Consider the following 20,000-nt stretch of genomic DNA (forward strand, 5'->3'; position numbering starts at 1 on the left):
TCTATTCATTCACACCCGTCTTTGTTTTATTCAGATCCAGTGTTGCTGATCTGTTATTCCCACAGCTGTCTGTCAGGGAAACTATGAGAGCAAGATGACCTTTGACCCTAGAGCAGAGCGCTCTGACCACTTTGAGTCACGCAGGTTATTGAGAGAAACATAAACCCAAGCTAAAGTCCAGCCATGCTTGCTAAGTATCTGAATTTTGATAAATAAAAAATAAATATGAGACGGATCAACTGCAAGAAAAAAACAGTGAGTGAATGAATGAACAAACAAGCAAGAAAGAAAGAAAGGTCAATTGAACAAACTAACAAAATTAATAAAAGAAAACAAATAAATAAAAGAAAGGGAAAGTTAATGAAATTAAAATAAATAAAAAAAAACATAAAAAGTAAATTAAATTAAATTAAATCATTAAAAAAATGAATAATAAAAAAAATAATTATAAAAATAAATAAATGACTGAACAACTGCAAGAATGAACAAGTGAATGAATAAACAAACAAAATTAATAAAAGAAAAAAAGTGATGAAAGTTAATGAAATTAAAATAAATAAATAAATATACAAACAAAAAGTAAATAAATAATTAACAAAAAATACTAAATAATAATACTAAATAAATAATTAACAATAATAAATTAATATATATATAAACAAGCAAACAAATAATTATAAATGAATAAATAATTTATAAAAAATAAATGAATACTAAAACATAAATAAATAAAAATGAAATAAGTGTTGCTATGGTAGATAGGGTGTTGCTATGGTAGATAGAGTGTTGCTAGGGTTGATAGGGTGTTGCTATGGTTGATAGGGTGTTGCTATAGTTGATAGGGTGTTGCTACGGTAGATAGGGTGTTGCTATGGTAGATAGGGTGTTGCTATGGTAGATAGGGTGTTGCTATGGTAGATAGGGTGTTGCTATGGTTGATATGGTGTTGCTATGGTAGATAGGGTGTTGCTATGGTAGATAGGGTGTTGCTATGGTTGATATGGTGTTGCTATGGCAGATAGGGTGTTGCTATGATAGATAGGGTGTTGCTATGGTTGATAGGGTGTTGCTATGGTAGGGGTGTTGCTATGGTTGAAAGGGTGTTACTATGGTTGATAGGGTGTTGCTATGGTAGGGGTGTTGCTATGGTTGAAAGGGTGTTACTATGGTTGATAGGGTGTTACTATGTTAGATAGGGTGTTGCTAGGTGGCAGAAATAGCTATGAGATCATCGATATAGGATTAATTGACTGTCTGCCAGGCAAAAATTGCACGTCTGATTGCCCAGAACCAGCAAGCCTCTCCTCAACACGCCGCATGATGTGAGACAACACTCGTGTGTTCACAGCACAAACCGTGCGAGACTAATTACACGCCACACTTGTTGTTTGATGCATTTTTTACACAGGTATCTCTCAGAGCGCATTAGAAGAGAAATATGTGAGTGTGTGCACACATTTGTGAGCAGAATTAATTTCCATCTCTATGTGGGATCCGCATGCATAAACACTCTCAAACGAGGTGTCAGATCAAAACACACACACCGCTAGATTAATCAGGATAAAAATACGCAGGCTTTTTATGGCCTCCTCCTGACGCAGGTGTGCTTTTAATTACTCTCTTCAGATGTGTCGGGATCTAAACAGCTCAGGGAAAAAAGGGCAAATTCCACTTGAAAGTGAGCGTCGAGGACTATGCCCTGCTCACTGTGGAGGGTAGAGCACTTGAGGCGAGTGCTTTTAAGGGTGCAGGGCATTACAGTGTCATATGTGAACACCCGACACACAGACACTCTTATTTGAATGTGACCTTAATAACCTAGCAGAAAAAAATCATGGTTATAGCTGATGTGGCAGATGAAACATCTTTATGGAATGACTCTCAACCAAACAAACATGTCAGGACTCTGAAATATATTGAGGGGCTACATTATAAAGTCAAACCAAAAATTATTCAGACTTCAGAAATCATTTTTGATATATTTTTTTTACTAGTGGGAGCAGGACACTATAGTTAATTTATGTAAGTGAGGATAGCAAGTGACATATTATACCCAACAATTCTTCACAATTTTGAGGAACTACTACCAGTATGACTGTGACTACCAGTAAATTATATAAAAATGTGGATCCAAAAATTATTCAGACACTTTGACCTGACCATGTTTTGCTTAAAGGTGCAGTGTGTAATTTTTAGCAGCATCTAGTGGTGAGGTTGCGAATTGCACCCAACAGAAGTTACGGTTGTCGACAGGAAGTGATGTCGTCATCTGAGACGACAAGAGAGTAGCCAGTTAATCAATGAGATTTCTTTACAAAGATAAAGAAAAATTAATTAGGTTTACTTAATTATTCAGTAAAACGATGTTATTGCGAATATTATTGTTACTTGTTCATCATTGTGTCAGTGTTTTATTCTCTGACTTTAGCTAAAGCTTCTTTGCACGAAGTACAACATAGTGACGAAACGCGCGTTTTTCTTTAATTGCTAATGCAACCTTTTTACACCATAGACTGAACAAAATGAAGCATTGCTTAGTAACTGGTTGAGCTAAATTTGTATTATCTAATTGTATATTAGATACTTGTATACAGATATTCAACATAATTCATTTGTGAGACAGTCTAACAGAAGGATGGACAAAACCAGTGAGTTATTGTCATATTTTATTACCATTTTCTAAACTATAGCCAATAAACTGTGATAAAGTGAGAAATGTTGATGGCGTCTGAATACATTTTGGTTTGACTGTACATGGTCTCTCCCTTTCTTACACAGAACAACCTCCTGGACAACAACCAGTCTGGTTTCAAAAGCGTCACTAAACTGAGAGTGCTCCCGGTTTGTCTGGCAAAAGCAGCTTCCAAACCCTCAGTACTCGTCTTGCTGGATCATTCTGCTGCGTTTGACAGCGCTAACCACCAGATCCTCCTGTTAACTCTCTCAGTAGGTCTTCAGGGAGTTGTGGAGGGGTGAGGTGTCTGAAGACTGGAATACACGACACGCAGGGTATGAAATTAACACCCGCCAACCCGCCAAATGCGGGTAAAAATCAACTGTGGCGAGAAACGCTGTCAGATCACGAGCCAATTTGGCGTGTTACTAATTATATTTAATCACTTTGCTGGGGAAGTTCGTGTAAGCCAAATCTGCGTAGATTTGGTGCAAATACTCGTGAGTCATCGTGATATTAAATACAGCATATTGTGTAGAATCTGCTCATATCTGGCTTACTCGAACACACACATCACTACGCAACAAATAACGGCGCGCTTGTTCATTTGCATTGAAGCAATTATAGTGAAGATTAAAGAACATTTGGTTAACAGAAAACACATTGTTATTTTACAACATCATACATTTTTTTAATGTTCGTTGTAATGTTTTGATCTGTCCACCTAAACTAAATATTTTGGTGATGAGAATGAAAGAGAAAGGGAGGAGATGCTGGATGACAAGATTTTGTTTGAATAAGAAATTCAATTCAATTCAAAAACTTTATTGTCTGTCCCCACAGGGGTAGAAAATTGTCTTTAGACAAATACAAATATACTGAATGGCCGGTAACTTTAGTAGCCTAATTGGCCGGTGAGTGAAAAAGTTAATTTCAAACCCCCCGACTACATGACTTTTAAAATCTGAACAGATTTATAAACAGCAGGAATCATATACTTGCAAACTTTGTAAATCAATAGAGAGAAAAGTTGGATATCATACACTACAGGACTGAGGATCAAACACTAGCCTACACTACAATACACTAAACAGAAACATATGACGCATTCTTCAGTGATTTTTCCGTATTTTTCGACCTGGGAGTGAAGTGAGCTGTGTTAACACCACTGTGTGAATACTGAAACTGCTGCAAACAATTACTAAACAAATGGCAGATTCTGCGTTTTCTAACACATTTACCCGATCTTGTATGTCATCTCGTACAACGTCATTTTTATCTTTGTGCCTTCGCACCCTTGATTTCCATTGTCTGGTCAGCGTATTATGACTGTATAATGTACAGTATTTATTAGCGATGAATCGTACACTATATATGCTCTAAAATAAGCTCAAAATATCAAACATGTTCAATCAAAGTCTGAATTTAACAAAATCTGTGCCCATCATACACTACGTGATTTTCTGTGAATTCTGTCAACTCCGAACGCACAAAATCTGCAGACTGGCGCAGACATTCGGAAAGTACTGCCGACTCACCCAGATTGCAAATACGGGCAAAATTCTGAGCTAAAGTCATGAAGTGTATTCCAACCTTAAGTCGCAATATCTAGCTACTGGACTCATAAATATATTCAGAAACACGTTTTTCTATCACTGTTAACATCTATCTACTGGAGTGCCTCAGGGCTCAGTGCTGGGACCGTTTCTCTTCTCCATCTACATGTCAACACTAGGATCTGTCATTCAGAAACATGTTTTTTTCCTATCACTGTTATCATCTAGCTACTGGAGGGCCTCAGGGCTCAGTGCTGGGGCCGCTTCTCTTCTCCATCTACTGTACATGTCCTCACTAGGATCTGTCATTCAGAAACATGTTTTTTCCTATTACTGTTATCAATTAGCTACTGGAGTGCCTCAGGGCTCAGTGCTGGGACCGCTTCTCTTCTCCATCTACATGTCAACATTAGGATCTATCATTCAGAAACATGTTTTTTTCCTATCACTGTTATCATCTAGCTACTGGAGTGCCTCAGGGCTCAGTGCTGGGACCGCTTCTCTTCTCCATCTACATGTCAACATTAGGATCTGTCATTCAGAAACATGGTTTCCTATTACTGTTATCAATTAGCTAGTGGAGTGCCTCAGGGCTCAGTGCTGTGACCGCTTCTCTTCTCCATCTACATGTCAACATTAGGATCTGTCATTCAGAAACATGGTTTCCTATTACTGTTATCAATTAGCAACTGGAGTGCCTCAGGGCTCAGTGCTGGGACCGCTTCTCTTCTCCATCTACATGTCAACATTAGGATCTGTCATTCAGAAACATGGTTTCCTATTACTGTTATCAATTAGCTAGTGGAGTGCCTCAAAGCTCAGTGCTGGGACCGCTTCACTTCTCCATTTACATGTCAACACTAGGATCTGATCCAAAAGAGGCACAAAATCACTTTCACAGACCTTTACCTGGACTGCTCTCTGCTGGTGGAATAACCTGCCGAACTTTTTAATTTTAATTTAAACTTTTTAATTTCTTTAGTTTGAAGTGAGTATATCTGCATTGCCTGAAGAAAATGTATTTTGTTTTTCTTAATTATTTATTGCCTGAACTGGCTACGCTTTAGTTTGCTTCTCTTGCTTTCAGAAAGAAGAAACATTAAGCTTTAATGCTTTTTAAAGACCTGTACCAGCTCACAATATCCCCTCTGTCCCTCGAGAAGTGTGTTCAGAATTCATGTTTTCCTCTCTGATGGCAAACACAGACTTTGTTGAAGTCGCCTGACTGGAGACTCTATGTTATTCAGTTTATGATGTGTACTTCGTCTCAACAGATCCGTGTCCTGATATCTCATTCTGTCACTACTGAACTCAGACGCTCCCGCTCTCCGTTCAAACACTCCAAAATCTGTGTCTCTGCCAAAATTCTTGTTTATTTCTTTTCCGCTCCGCTTTCTCTGACAACAATCATCCCCCGTAAACAGCTTTGAGCATAAACTCTGATTAAAAACGCATCTTGCTTGACATCTCTTCACTCTGTCTTTTGTGTGCTCGTGGTTTTCTCTCACCGACAGTCGACAGCACTTTGGACTCGTTTATATTTTTTAATCAAAGGGGAACAAAGAGATAACCAAAACCAAACAACTCAAAATTAAAATTCTCGACTTGCTCAGTTTTACATTTCTTTTTCATTGACCTTGTTGCAATGCATTCTGGGATTCTGTGAAAGATGTGACGGTGTCTTAGTATAGTCCAAAAGGCTGCATCATAATTATCTATGTGCATGCTAAAAATATGCTTATGAAACCAAAAAAGCTATTAATAATTCTTGTTTACATGAAGAAAGACAGTTCGAACGGACTAAATACCACACGCTGAGTTGTTTAGTACTGTAGCTTGTGTACCATGCATGTGGTGCAATAATTCTGTTTTGGTCTTCTAACATAAATAAATTAGATGCAAAACAGACTCGAGGTTGTTTACGCCTCTAAAAGCAGCTTGAGACATATCTGTGATTTACATATCTATTCAGAAAGGTATTAACTGTGTTAATGGCTAACTAACACCCACATTCACAAAAGCACACGGAAGAATAACTCCATTAGAAGAATCAGCTGTCACTTACAGTCTTTGCTATTTTTGGGGTCATGCGTGATTGTGCATAAATGTTTAAATTGTACGATGTACCAAGTTTTTGTGTCAAATAAGGTTGTCTTTATAAGCACTTGTCAAATTTATTCAAGCATACCAGTGCATCACTATTATATATTAGGGGTGTAACGATACAGAAAACAGCAACAAATCCCCAATGCTATGTTTCTTTTCATTTATTTTAAACAGACAGTAATCTGGATGATGTTGTCTGGTATGTGTTAGCATGAGTGATTCCTGATTATTTAAAACAAATAATAAGGAATTGTTGATTTGTTACTCTAATTCATCCTTCGCCGGGAGTTTGATTGACAGGTGATCTGACCAATCATAACGCGGTAACGCAGAATCCACCATTTTGTCAGAAAAAGCAGTCAGGAGAGTTATCACTGGAGTTAGTAGATTAACCTCGGTGGTCTTGAACTCTAAAAGCGGAGTGTACTGACGCGTTTCCGCGGTTAAAACAACATTCCTTCTGATGTTCATTCATGTTTATTTGATGCTATAAATGAACTAGAAGGAAGAGATGATCGGTTCACGCGCAGCTTTAACTGAGGCTCTACACCGATCTGTCAGACACATTAAAGAGCCACAAAACAGTATTTATTGTTTACATTTCTTTTCTTTTTTTAAATGACAACACTTGAAAGCTGAGACTTTGTTTATATCAAAAACAATGGTCTTTTAGCACGTTTTCAGTGTCCTCTTTGTTCTGCGATGTATTTTCCACTGCGTGAGAACAAGTTGTGTGTGAGAGAGCGGCATGGCTTGTCGGATGTAGCAACTAGGGGTGTAACGGTACGCAAAAATTACGGTTCGGTACGTAACTCGGTTTTAAAGTCAAGGTTCGGTTCATTTTTGGTACAGTAAGGGAAGAAATGCAAAACATTAAACTGCTGGTTGTTTACTATAAACTTACTAAAAACTTTTAACAATTTGTTTACACTTTTTTAAACACTTTTTAATTAAATATAATACATAAAATATATATAAAATAAAAAAAGAATAAGAAATAAAAAACTGCTGCAAAGTTCTCCACTAAATAAAATACTCTCAAACCAATATTGGCCATGACGCTAGCTAGCGAGAGGCTAGGCTAAAGCGTGCCGTGCATGTGGTGATCGGGACAAATTTTTCTGTCCGAGCCCGGCCCGCGTCCGACAGAGCAGTAACTAAACCCGACCCGAGCCCGACAGGCATAAAGATATTTACGTTCGAGCTCGACCCGAAACCGACAGTTAAAATCCCTTTTTTTTTTCTCATACTAATGACACACGTACGTTTGTTTGTGTGGAAAGCCCGCTTTTATTAAGCAACTGAAAGGCATTCGGAAATGTTAACAGGATGAGCGCATCAGCGCGCGTGGAGCAACAAGCTCTCTTAACACAGGCGCGCATGCACGTGTTTCGTTGTCACGGCTACATAAACAAATTTCCGCACACAGGAAGACGGATGTTATGGTAATATTTTACATGTATTTTAATCACAAAAACGAACGTTCGCATCAAGTGAAAGCATCAGGCACATTGGCTACCTACATAATAAGCTGTCTTAAATTTAAAACGTTCAATGCCTTATCGCGCTGATGTGACCGAGCCCGACCCGAACCCGAACAATTTCTAAATATCTGTCTGAACCCGGCCCGGCCCGTCAGGGTCGGGTCGGGTCTCCATCCTGGTTGTACAGTTGTACAGTGCGCTCAAGTGCAACGCGGAGACTTACGACCCTTAAAATGTTAGTGTGGAAACTCGGAATATGTTCCGCACACAAAACTAGCCTAATTTACGTGAAAGATTACATTTGGTGCACATGTGCACCGTACCGAAAGTCCTATACCGAAACGGTCCGGTACGAATACATGTACCGTCACACCCCTAGTAGCAGTAACTAAGGTCTTTGCGAAGGGTCAATTGATAGATTGACCAATGCCGCGTGGTAAAATGCAACGGCAGTTTTTAAACGTATTGTTTTGATTAGCGTGTTGTGCATAGCCTACGCTGTCATTGTCTTTGCTCGTGAGAGTTCATGCGGTGGCAATGGCGGATGCGGAAAGTTCAACATTATGCCTTTTCAAGAAACCACAGAAAGATGAGCGAGAAGGAAAAGAAAGTAGAAAAGAAGCCAACTTCACTTTTTTACGAGGAGACGGCGAGTGAAGCGCCACCTGAGGCTTCATATTTCCAGGACATGCATGTTTCATCACTGGACTGTAGTGAGATTTCCACGACACAAATGCCAAATGATTATGTCTCATAATAACAGCCGAAACAACTTAAAATACTCATTTATGGTCATAAAGATAAGAGTAAGACGTAATTCGAAACTGTAAAGGGTCTGTTTATTTGTGTAAACTCACAAAACATTGTGCTTGTAAAATAAAGAAAACAAACAGGATTCTGCTTTCTGTCGTCCCTGATTGCTTTCTGTGAAGTTTGTGGAGCGCGTCTAGAGCTGTCGCGGTGAAGGAATTTCCCTTACGGTAATTACAGTAGATGGAGAAGAGAAGCGGTCCCAGCACTGAGCCATGAGGCACTCCAGTAGATAGATGATAACAGTGATAGGAAAAAACGTGTTTCTGAATGCATTTATGAATCCCTTACGGTAGATATTGCCATTTATTTACTTATATTTATTTGTTGCTATATAAATAAGTGATACGATGTGGTCAGCATGCACAAAAACAAGGACATTTTCAGTAACCAATATAACCGAAACTAAAGAGCGTCTCTGCGCATTGAAAGGCTGTCACTCAGCGCACTGTCACATTGTTACGGCAACGAACACGTTCAAAAATGCTGATTCATTAAAAGATAGATGTAATGAACCAAGGTGTTACCGTATTTTATATAGTATAAGTCGCATCAGTCAAAAAATGCGCCATGAAGAGGAAAAAAAACGTATATAAGTCGCACTTATTTAGATATTTATTTCACAAAATCCAAGACCAAGAACAGACATTTAATCTGGAAAGGCAAGTTATTCAGCTCCACAACAGCACACAGAACAACAGGCTGAATAGTGTCCGGTGTGTTAGCGTAACACATTAACAGCTAAATTAACATTAGCCCAGCGTGTCCAACAAGCAAGTTACCGGTAAGTATTTTGCAAGTAAATTAAAATAAATAGGAACTTAATTTTTAATATTTTATGTGGCTGGAAAGAAATCAACAATTCTTAAAAATGTCTATCTATTTTTCCATGGAAGAAGATTTGAAATAGCATGAGAGTAAAATAATTTTTTCCATTTTTAGGTGAACTACCCTTTTAAATGCACTGAAATCAGCACTCATTAAAGGGCAGGAGCAGAAAGCGTGTGATAGAGAGGCAGAGCGCGAGGAGAGCGCGAGTCGAAGCGATGGGGTTGAAGTCAGCGGACGTCTACTTAACAGGCGAGCCAGAGGTTGCCAGGGCAACATAAACAACGTCCCGCAGTGATTAATGAGTGTGAGCGTGAGTCCGGTGGCACAGGGTGGCAGTGCCAATTACCTCTGGCTCTCGCTCTCTCCGTCACATGGAGAGTGTGTAATGGGACACAGCCTGTGGCGCTACACCGAGGCCAGGAGGTCAAAGATTTAATTAGGTGGGAGTAAATGTCAAGGGGAAGAGGCGAGCGGCGATGTGTTGTGTGTGTGAAACTGTGTGTGTGTTCCTTAGAAAACTCTTAGAGTGTGTGTGAAGATCTGCTATAGTATTAAGTGGGGCTCTCTTAGGCCAGAAACACTCTACACAAGTACACAGATGCATATATGTGACCCTGGAGCACAAACCCAGTCTGGAGCCGCACGGGTATATCTGTGGCAATAGCAACTATACATTGTATGGGTCAAAATTATCCATTTTTCTTTTATGCCAAAAATCATGAGGATATTAAGATCATGACCCATGAAGATATTTAGTCATTTTCCTACCGTAAATATATAAAACATGTATTTTTGTGAGTGAATGCAGCACAATCGTGAACATAAATGCACAACTTTAAAGGAGATTTTCTCAATGTTTACATTTTTTTGCTCCTCAGATTCCAGATTTTCAATAGTTGTGTCTCGACCAAATATTGTCCTATCCTAACAAACCACACATCAATGGAAAGATTATTTATTCAGCTTTCAGATTATGTATACATCTCAATTTAAAAAAATGGACAGGTTTTGTGGTCCAGGGACACATATATGTATATAAGAGTATAAATATGTGTGTACTGTGTGTAAACATACAGTATATAATGAGTATTCTCATATAATTCATTCCTAAATGACAATGATTCACTTGTGTCTATTATACCTTTGACAAAATCACAGCGAACATTCAGATCTGTGTTTGTGATCTGATCCCGAGAGAGCCGTTGTCATGTATATAAATATGAACCCGCTTCACAAACAGTCTTTCAACCACACAGTGTCATTATTTCTGTGTTACAAATATTCATATGATCACAGAAGAACTGGGATAAAAGTGTATATACAGGATAAAAAACACTGTTGTCTACGGAAGCGATCAAAATAGAGCAAATCACATTTTGAAAGTGACATGGCGCTTCAAATAACGGTTGTGTCGATTACATCGTTACGCCAGTAGGTGGCGACGAGTGACGGTGAGAAATGTATTAGTCATTGAATCATTCACTCAAGAGATTCGTTCAAAAACACTGATTCATCCAGCAATAATATAGCAAAGTCTTTATAAGTGAGTCATTGAATCATTCACTCAAGAGATTTGTTCAAAAACACTGATTCATCCAGCAATAATATAGCAAAGTCTTTATAAGTGAGTCATTGAATCATTCGCTCAAGAGATTCGTTCAAAAACACTGATTCATCCAGCAATAATATAGCAACGTTTTTATAAGTGAGTCATTGAATCAATCGCTCAAGAGATTTGTTCAAAAACACTGATTCATCCAGCAATAATATAGCAAAGTCTTTATAAGTGAGTCATTGAATCATTCGCTCAAGAGATTCGTTCAAAAACACTGATTCATCCAGCAATAATATAGCAACGTTTTTATAAGTGAGTCATTGAATCAATCGCTCAAGAGATTTGTTCAAAAACACTGATTCATCCAGCAATAATATAGCAAAGTCTTTATAAGTGAGTCATTGAATCATTCGCTCAAGAGATTCGTTCAAAAACACTGATTCATCCAGCAATAATATAGCAACGTTTTTATAAGTGAGTCATTGAATCAATCGCTCAAGAGATTTGTTCAAAAACACTGATTCATCCAGCAATAATATAGCAAAGTCTTTATAAGGCCGGTGACACACTGGATGCGTGGCGTGAGCGTGGCGTTTCTGTTGCGTGTCAGCTGCGTCGCGTTTTCTCTGTCTTTACACACCAGAACCGTACTTGGCGCGGCGCTGGCGCGCTGCTGCTGCTATACGTGACAGAGGGACAGAGTAGGTGACAGAGTTTCTTCACCTCTTCAATTAACCTGCCGTCGTCCATCATTGCAAACTCGAAGTGTAGCCTACTTGAAAGTGTCAAGTCGCGTGATTTGGATCACCCTTGTTCACATATGGGGAGAGAGTTGTGGAAGGCTATACTTTATGTTAAGCATACATACATATAAAGCCTGATAACACCGTCAACAGTAGCCTATTGACGGCAAAATAGCCTATGTTTGACAGGTGCATTTGAAAATCGATAATTATTAATTTTTTTGTTTTTTAAATTACATTTATATCTGAATTTATGTCAACCTATAGACTTTCAAACATCAAAATGTCATTAATTAATATGTATTTGTGTACAAAATGACATATAAACATATTTTCCTATTATATTTTGCATGGAAACGCTTCCAACACGCTTGCGTGTCGCGTGAAAAATAGGCGTCGGTTCTATTTCTAGCATGCACACGTTTTCCGCGCGGCTCGAGCCGCGCCTGAGACGCGCGTGTCACGCAAGCAGTGTGCAAGCTCTAACCTGTTAACATGGGAGCCGAAATAAAAACGGACACGCCACGCAGCTGAGACGCTCACGGCACGCATCCAGTGTGTCACCGGCCTAAGTGAGTCATTGAATCATTCACTCAAGAGATTCGTTCAAAAACACTGATTCATCCAGCAATAATATAGCAAAGTCTTTATAAGTGAGTCATTGAATCATTCACTCAAGAGATTTGTTCAAAAACACTGATTCATCCAGCAATAATATAGCAAAGTCTTTATAAGTGAGTCATTGAATCATTCGCTCAAGAGATTCGTTCAAAAACACTGATTCATCCAGCAATAATATAGCAACGTTTTTATAAGTGAGTCATTGAATCAATCGCTCAAGAGATTTGTTCAAAAACACTGATTCATCCAGCAATAATATAGCAAAGTCTTTATAAGTGAGTCATTGAATCATTCACTCAAGAGATTCGTTCAAAAACACTGATTCATCCAGTAATAATATAGCAAAGTCTTAATAAGCGAGTCGTTGAATCATTCGCTCAAGAGATTCGTTCAAAAACACTGATTCATCCAGCAATAATATAGCAAAGTCTTTATAAGCGAGTCGTTGAATCATTCGCTCAAGAGATTCGTTCAAAAACACTGATTCATCCAGCAATAATATAGCGAAGTCTTTATAAGCGAGTCGTTGAATCATTCACTCAAGAGATTTGTTCAAAAACACTGATTCATACAGTAATGAAAAAAAATTAAGTACTTATAAGAGCGTCATTGAATAATTCACTCAAACCATTTTCTTAAAAATACTTCATTCATACTTCAGATTCATTAAACTACAGCAATTAACAATTTGTCAGAACCTCCTGTAAATTACGTGTGAGTTTGTTATTTAGTCCGTTCATAATCGTGATCTCGGTTTGAAACCAAACATTTGTGATTATTTATTTATTCAGAATCATGCAACATAAATATATATTTGTCAGAAATTCAAAAAAAAATTCAGCAAGGATCCATTAAATTGATCAAAGAAACTATTTCAAATAAACGCTGTTCTTTTGATCTTTCTATTCCCTTAAAAATATATCACTTTTTTTCCAGAAAAGTAAATGCCATCAGTCTGACTCATGCTGATGTGGTTTATCCAGTGTGTGTGTGTGTGTGTGTCTTCTGTTAATAACGGGTTTAATCATTCCTAAACCAACCTTCAGTCTCTAGAGTCGAGCTCTCCCGTTAAAAACCCGAGACGTTTCTAAACTCACGGACAAAGTTAGTGAAGAAACTTCAGACAACAAACGATAATGAGGGAAGCTAATTTATTCACCATCTGACATTCAAGGAATATGTCAATACGATATTTAAATATCATCAAACTTACTTGGAGACGATACGGCTGCTGTGTTGCCATGGGAACAGGACGTTTCCGACAGCGGCGCGATAGCTGTAAACTCCCAGCATGCCGAGCGCCAGTGCGATCTTAGACACCAGCGAACAGTGACGCTGAACCAGGAGGAAGATCAGAACCAGAGACAACACCGACAACACCGAGAGGAACGGCTTGTGATCCCCACTGAAACACACACACACACACACACACACACACACACACACACACACACACAGTGAATAAACAACAAGACCGACGTGTTCTCCTCACATATGCACACAAACGTTGAATATAAAACAGCAGAAAGTAAAGCCCATATGATCTGAACCTTACACACGTACAGTATAAACAGACATGATGCAACAAATCCTCCATGTCAAGTTGGGTTTTTGTGCAATAACACACTTTGTTGGAGTTTCTGTGTGGATTTCTGTTCTGCACACACAAAGTTGGAAGAGTGTCTGCCTGGGAGTGGCATGATTATTGATGCATGATAAGTTTCTACATTACACAATGATAGAAAACACACACACACACACACACACACACGGGAAATGATCTTCTCTGTTGATCATCATCACCTGCAGAATAAACGCTTCTATTCTCATTCTGATTTTTTATACACTTACAGAATGATACTCAGTCAAAATCTAGAAACATTATAAACATAATTATATACATATACACAATTATACATATATATATAAACCATGAGCAAAACCACCCAGCTTCAAGAATAAATAAAATAAAATAAAACATCTATGGAGAGTCCCCACAAATATAGTGAACCAGACTGTGTGTGTGTGTGTGTGTGTGTGTGTGTGTGTATGTGTGAGTGAGATAATGTGTGTGTATGTATTAGTGTGTGTGTGTGTGTGTGTGTGTGTGTGTGTGTGTGTGTGTGTGTGAGAGAGAGAGTGTGTATATGTATGAGAGTGTGTGTGTATGTGTGTGTGTGTGTGTGTGTGTGTGTATGAGTGTATGCACGCGCGCGTGCAAGTGTGCATGTGTCTGCGTGCGTGCGTGCGTGCGTTTGCGTGTGTGTGTGTGTGAGTGTGTGAGTGAGTGAGTGTTCAGAATGCAGCTGGAGTGCTCCTCTCATCTAAGGTAATCAGGTGTGGGCCACAGAGGCCAGACTGAAAGGTGTGTGTGTGTGCGTGTGTGTCAGCAGTGCGGACATGATGAGGTGTGTGTGTGAGTGTGTGTGTATGGAAGTAAAGGAAAGGTGAGTGCTAAAGGTGTGCATGAATGTGACACTGACATGAAGCCACAGAAACTAATGCTCATTACCGAGAGAGAGAGAGAGAGAGAGAGAGAGAGAGAGAGAGAGAGAGAGAGAGAGAGAGAGAGAGAGAGAGAGAGAGAGAGAGAACAGCACTGATACCGGATCTAAAGCTTCACATTGAATATAATATGTTAAATCTGAGTTGTGAGTTTGCAGCTGAACACTGGACACCGCAAAATTACATCAAGAAATGAATTGGACGACAAATAGTTCCACGTTGCCCTTGCAAGCTCGCAGTGTTGCCAAGTACAAATGACTCATTTTAAGGTGGCTCTTTTAATGAATTGCCGAACAAAAGGTTAAAAAATAACAAGTTTATGCTTTAAATCAGTCTAACAACTCACTCTCACTGGCTGCATTACTCACAGTGCTCAAACTGCAGATGTGTGTGTTCATCAGTTCACGGACCACAACTACTGACTGACTGTCCATATAACACTTTTATGTGATTTAATGTTTGTTGCTGTAGTGGTTTGATTGTTTAATGAATTTTGTAAGGTGTCCTTGAATGCCATGAAAGGCGCCTTTAAATAAAATGTATTATTATTATTATAACATCATAATGTTAAAGACAGCTTTCTCTAGAATGAAATAGACATGATACATTTTTTTAAATAAAGGCATCTGTGTGGGCTCACATAACGGAGGCTCACTATTGGCCGACACTGGTCATGTGTGTGATGCTGGCCAATAGGGAGCCTCCGTTCTGACGTACACCCCAGAAGCGCTGCGCTGTTACACTAGTGAACTCACTCAGAGACACACACAGAAGAACATCAATAGTTCAATAAAGTCATTATTTTTGTGTTTTTTTGCGCACAAAAAGTATTCTCGTCGCTTGATAAACTTAAAGCTACACTGTGTGATTTTTACCCCCATCTAGCGGTGAAAAGGTATATGACCATCCAGTGAATATTAGTTTCTGTTCCTCTCCTTTTAACTCCTACGGTGGCCAATGTAGTCCAAGATTAACATGGCTTCCAGTTCGACCTCGTCCATGAGTGTTCCTTCAAGTGATGAGGTTACTTTAGAAAACTATTATAATTTGCAGTAATTTAATTTGTCAGTTAACATATAGGTTATGAAATCCATGTAAAATGAATAATAGTTTTATGTTTTTGTTATTTTTTGACCATTTCATTGCTAACATCAGCTATCAGTCCCAGACGAATGCAAGCTAATCTTAGTAAAGTAACTTTTATCAGTGCTATCGTTATTCTGTATATTGTACGACATCACTAACGTAAGGCAACGTTTACATTGTAGGCTATATCATTTTCTCCGTGAGCAGAGATCAGCTGATGTGACAAGAAAGGCAAAGCTTGAATTAACGGGGATGTCCCTCTTTGGCTAATGTACTTTCAAGATGGAGGGGCAACATGGCGACCGGCATTCGAACCCCTCACACGTATGTATTTTCAATGGCATATTATACACTCACAAGAATACTTTATTACTTGAACGAAGTAAATATACATTAATGAGCACATATATTTTTGAAAGAACTAAGTGTTTTTAGCTAAGAATAAACTAAAAAAGTTACACAGTGTAGCTTTAAGGTTGAGCCGCTGTAGTCACTCGGACTATTTTAACGATGTCTTTACTAACTCTCTGGGCCGGCAAGTTTCAATTACAATAGAAGCCTCTGGAGGAGTGAGACCGCGCTCAGATTTAATCACTAATATCTTCATTTGTGTTCAGAAGATGAAGGAAAGTCTGACGGGGAACTACATGAGGAAGAGTAATTACTGACAGAGTTTACATCTGTGGCTGAACTAACCCTTTAAGTGTAGGAGAGGAGAAAGGAGGGAGCAGTCGGCGAGAGAGCGAGACGAGGAACGAATGAGGCGCTGAAAGAGAACGGAAGAAAAGGAAGTAGAGGGAAAAAAAGATGCAGACGGAGAGAGAAATTTTCCTCGTGATGCCAGTGACCCTGAGCGTCTCTGTGCTCCTCATCTATCCTCTCTCAGACAGCCAGAAGAATACTAATGCATCTCACACACACACACACACACACACACCTGTCTGCATAAGTGTGCATTTCAGGGTCGGGTTTCAGAATAAGTGCAAGGGCATGTGTGATCGCCTCAGATTGCTTCGGAGAGTGTGTACGAGTGGAAAATACTTCAGTGTGAAGCTCGTGTCCAAAACCTCGCATTTACCCAGAAGAACCTGGAATAAAACCTTTTAAAAGATAACTGCGACTTTATTTCTGCCAATTGCGAGTTTACATCTCGCAATTCTGACATCTTTTCTCAAAATTGTGAGATGTAGTCGCAATTGTGAGTTATAAAATCCAATTCTAAGGAAAACAAATAACACGCAATTGCAACTTTATATCATGATGTATCTTTGTATCTCCCAATTGCGTGTTTTAAAGTCAGAATTGCAAGTTAATTTCTCACAATTGCGACTTTATATCACACAATTCTGACTTTATAAAACAATTCTGACTATATATCTCACAATTCTGACTTTATAAAACAATTCTGACTATATATCTCACAATTCTGACTTTATAAAACAATTCTGACTTTATATCACACAATTCTGACTTTATATCACACAATTCTGACTTTATATCACACAATTCTGACTTTATATCACACAATTCTGACTTTATAACTCGCAATTCTGACTTTATAACATGCAATTCTGACTTTATATCACACAATTCTGACTTTATATCACACAATTCTGACTTTATATCTCACAATTCTGACTTTATAACTCGCAATTCTGACTTTATAACATGCAATTCTGACTTTATAAAACAATTCTGACTTTATATCTCACAATTCTGACTTGATATCACACAATTCTGACTTTATATCTCACAATTCTGACTTTATATCACACAATTCTGACTTTATAACTCGCAATTCTGACTTTATAACATGCAATTCTGACTTTATATCACACAATTCTGACTTTATATCTCACAATTCTGACTTTATAACACACAATTCTGACTTTATAACTCGCAATTCTGACTTTATAACATGCAATTCTGACTTTATAAAACAATTCTGACTTTATATCTCACAATTCTGACTTGATATCACACAATTCTGACTTTATATCACACAATTCTGACTTTATAACTCACAATTCTGACTTTATAACATGCAATTCTGACTTTATAACTCGCAATTCTGACTTTATAAAACAATTCTGACTTTATATCTCACAATTCTGACTTGATATCACACAATTCTGACTTTATATCACACAATTCTGACTTTATAACTCGCAATTCTGACTTTATAACATGCAATTCTGACTTTATATCTCACAATTCTGACTTTATAAAACAATTCTGACTTTATATCACACAATTCTGACTTTATAACACACAATTCTGACTTTATATCACACAATTCTGACTTTATAACTCGCAATTCTGACTTTATAACTCGCAATTCTGACTTTATATCACACAATTCTGACTTGATATCACACAATTCTGACTTTATATCACACAATTCTGACTTTATAACTCGCAATTCTGACTTTATAACATGCAATTCTGACTTTATAACTCGCAATTCTGACTTTATAAAACAATTGCGACTTTATAAAACAATTGCGACTTTATATATTCAAATATTGAATGTTATTCAATACCGAAAACCACTCAAGGGACAGTTCGCCTAAAATAGATATTTTGAATAATGTTGGTAACCAAGCAGTGACTCTAGGTTTTCTACGCTCACTAGGTTTTGAAAATGTCCCAGCATGCACCTTTCAGTCACTACACACACACACACACACACACACACACACACACACACACACACACACACACACACACACACACACACACACACACACACACACACACACACACACACACACACACGAGAACATGACTTTCGCTCTTAAGACCGTCTGGTTTCCGACAGGAGACATGATTATCTCTCATTCCCTGCAGAATACATTAATCCGGGTGATTTCTCTCCTGTGAAGCGGGTCATTCTCAGACGACACACTCTATAATACACACACCGGTGACACTGGAAACACTAGAATATGGTGCTAAAGTTCATTTATTTCAGTGGTGAAACTAATATATTATATAGACTCATTACATGCAAAGTGAGATATTTCAAGCCTTTATTTGTTATAATTTTTATGATTATGGCTTACAGCTTATGAGAACCCTAAATTCAAAATTAGAATATTGTGAAAAGGTTTTCATAATCATCAAAATTATAACCAAGGCTTGAAATATCTCACTTTGCATGTAATGAGTCTATATAATATATTAGTTTCTCCTTTTAAGTTGAATTACTGAAATAAAAGAACTTTTGCATAATATTCTAATTTTTCCAGTTTCACATGTACTGTATATACACACACAAAACATAAATCGCAACATTCAGAGTTGGTTGAGCACGACTGCACACACACACACACACACACACGACACCGGCGTCCAGATCTGTGAGTTCAGACTAAACCAGGAACTGAAGCTCGGCTCAATTACAACAGCAAACGTTTACTCAGCAGGACTTCTGAGCGAACACTACGCCACGCTCATCCAATTAGACTCTTCAAACAACACCGCGGACATATCGCAGAAATAAGAAAGCTGTTCTGTCAGAGAATAATACCAGAGCGGGTCAGTGCAGGACAATAACAGACCTGTCAATCTCAGAAATATGAGCGAGCGGAAAAGAGGATAATTACTTTATTTGTGAAAAGCATTCTGGAGTCTAAAGATCGGCTCAAGTGTCAACTGTGTCTTATTACTATTAAAATCTTTCAAATGTGTTTTTGTGCGAATCACCCACGCTTAAAATATTCATCTTTGTCATCAGGAGTTCTGGAATCCGGTGCGCGGATTGAATACTATTTCTGGCTTTCTATTTTCCAAGTGTGCATCCGTGCATGATCTCTGGGGTGAATCATAAAAACATTTCTTTGCAAAACGAAAGAGCAGTTTGTGACATTTCTCGGCAGATTTAAAGGGGTCATGATATGAGAAATCAAATATGCGTTGATCTTTTGACATATAAGAAGTCTTCGTACATTTACATTTTTAATCGCTTAAAACGCCCTCCTCATTATAAACAACGCATTTATTTAATCAAGCTTGGCTCGTTTTGAT

General features: G+C 38.2%; 1 protein-coding gene across 4 annotated transcripts in view; it reads right to left on the reverse strand.

Annotated features, from left to right (window-relative positions):
• The window catches only part of pigg (phosphatidylinositol glycan anchor biosynthesis class G (EMM blood group)), a 132,623-nt gene that overhangs the window by 20,981 nt on the left and 91,642 nt on the right, over positions 1-20,000 (reverse strand). For all 4 annotated transcript variants that reach the window (XM_079629746.1, XM_079629748.1, XM_079629749.1 and 1 more), the window contains one exon: positions 13,594-13,785. In XM_079629746.1, coding sequence (XP_079485872.1) covers positions 13,594-13,785 — 192 coding nt within the window. The remainder of the gene's footprint in view (positions 1-13,593; positions 13,786-20,000) is intronic.

Source organism: Phoxinus phoxinus (genome assembly GCF_949152265.1).
Source record: "Phoxinus phoxinus genome assembly, chromosome: 12".
Lineage (NCBI taxonomy): Eukaryota > Metazoa > Chordata > Actinopteri > Cypriniformes > Leuciscidae > Phoxinus > Phoxinus phoxinus.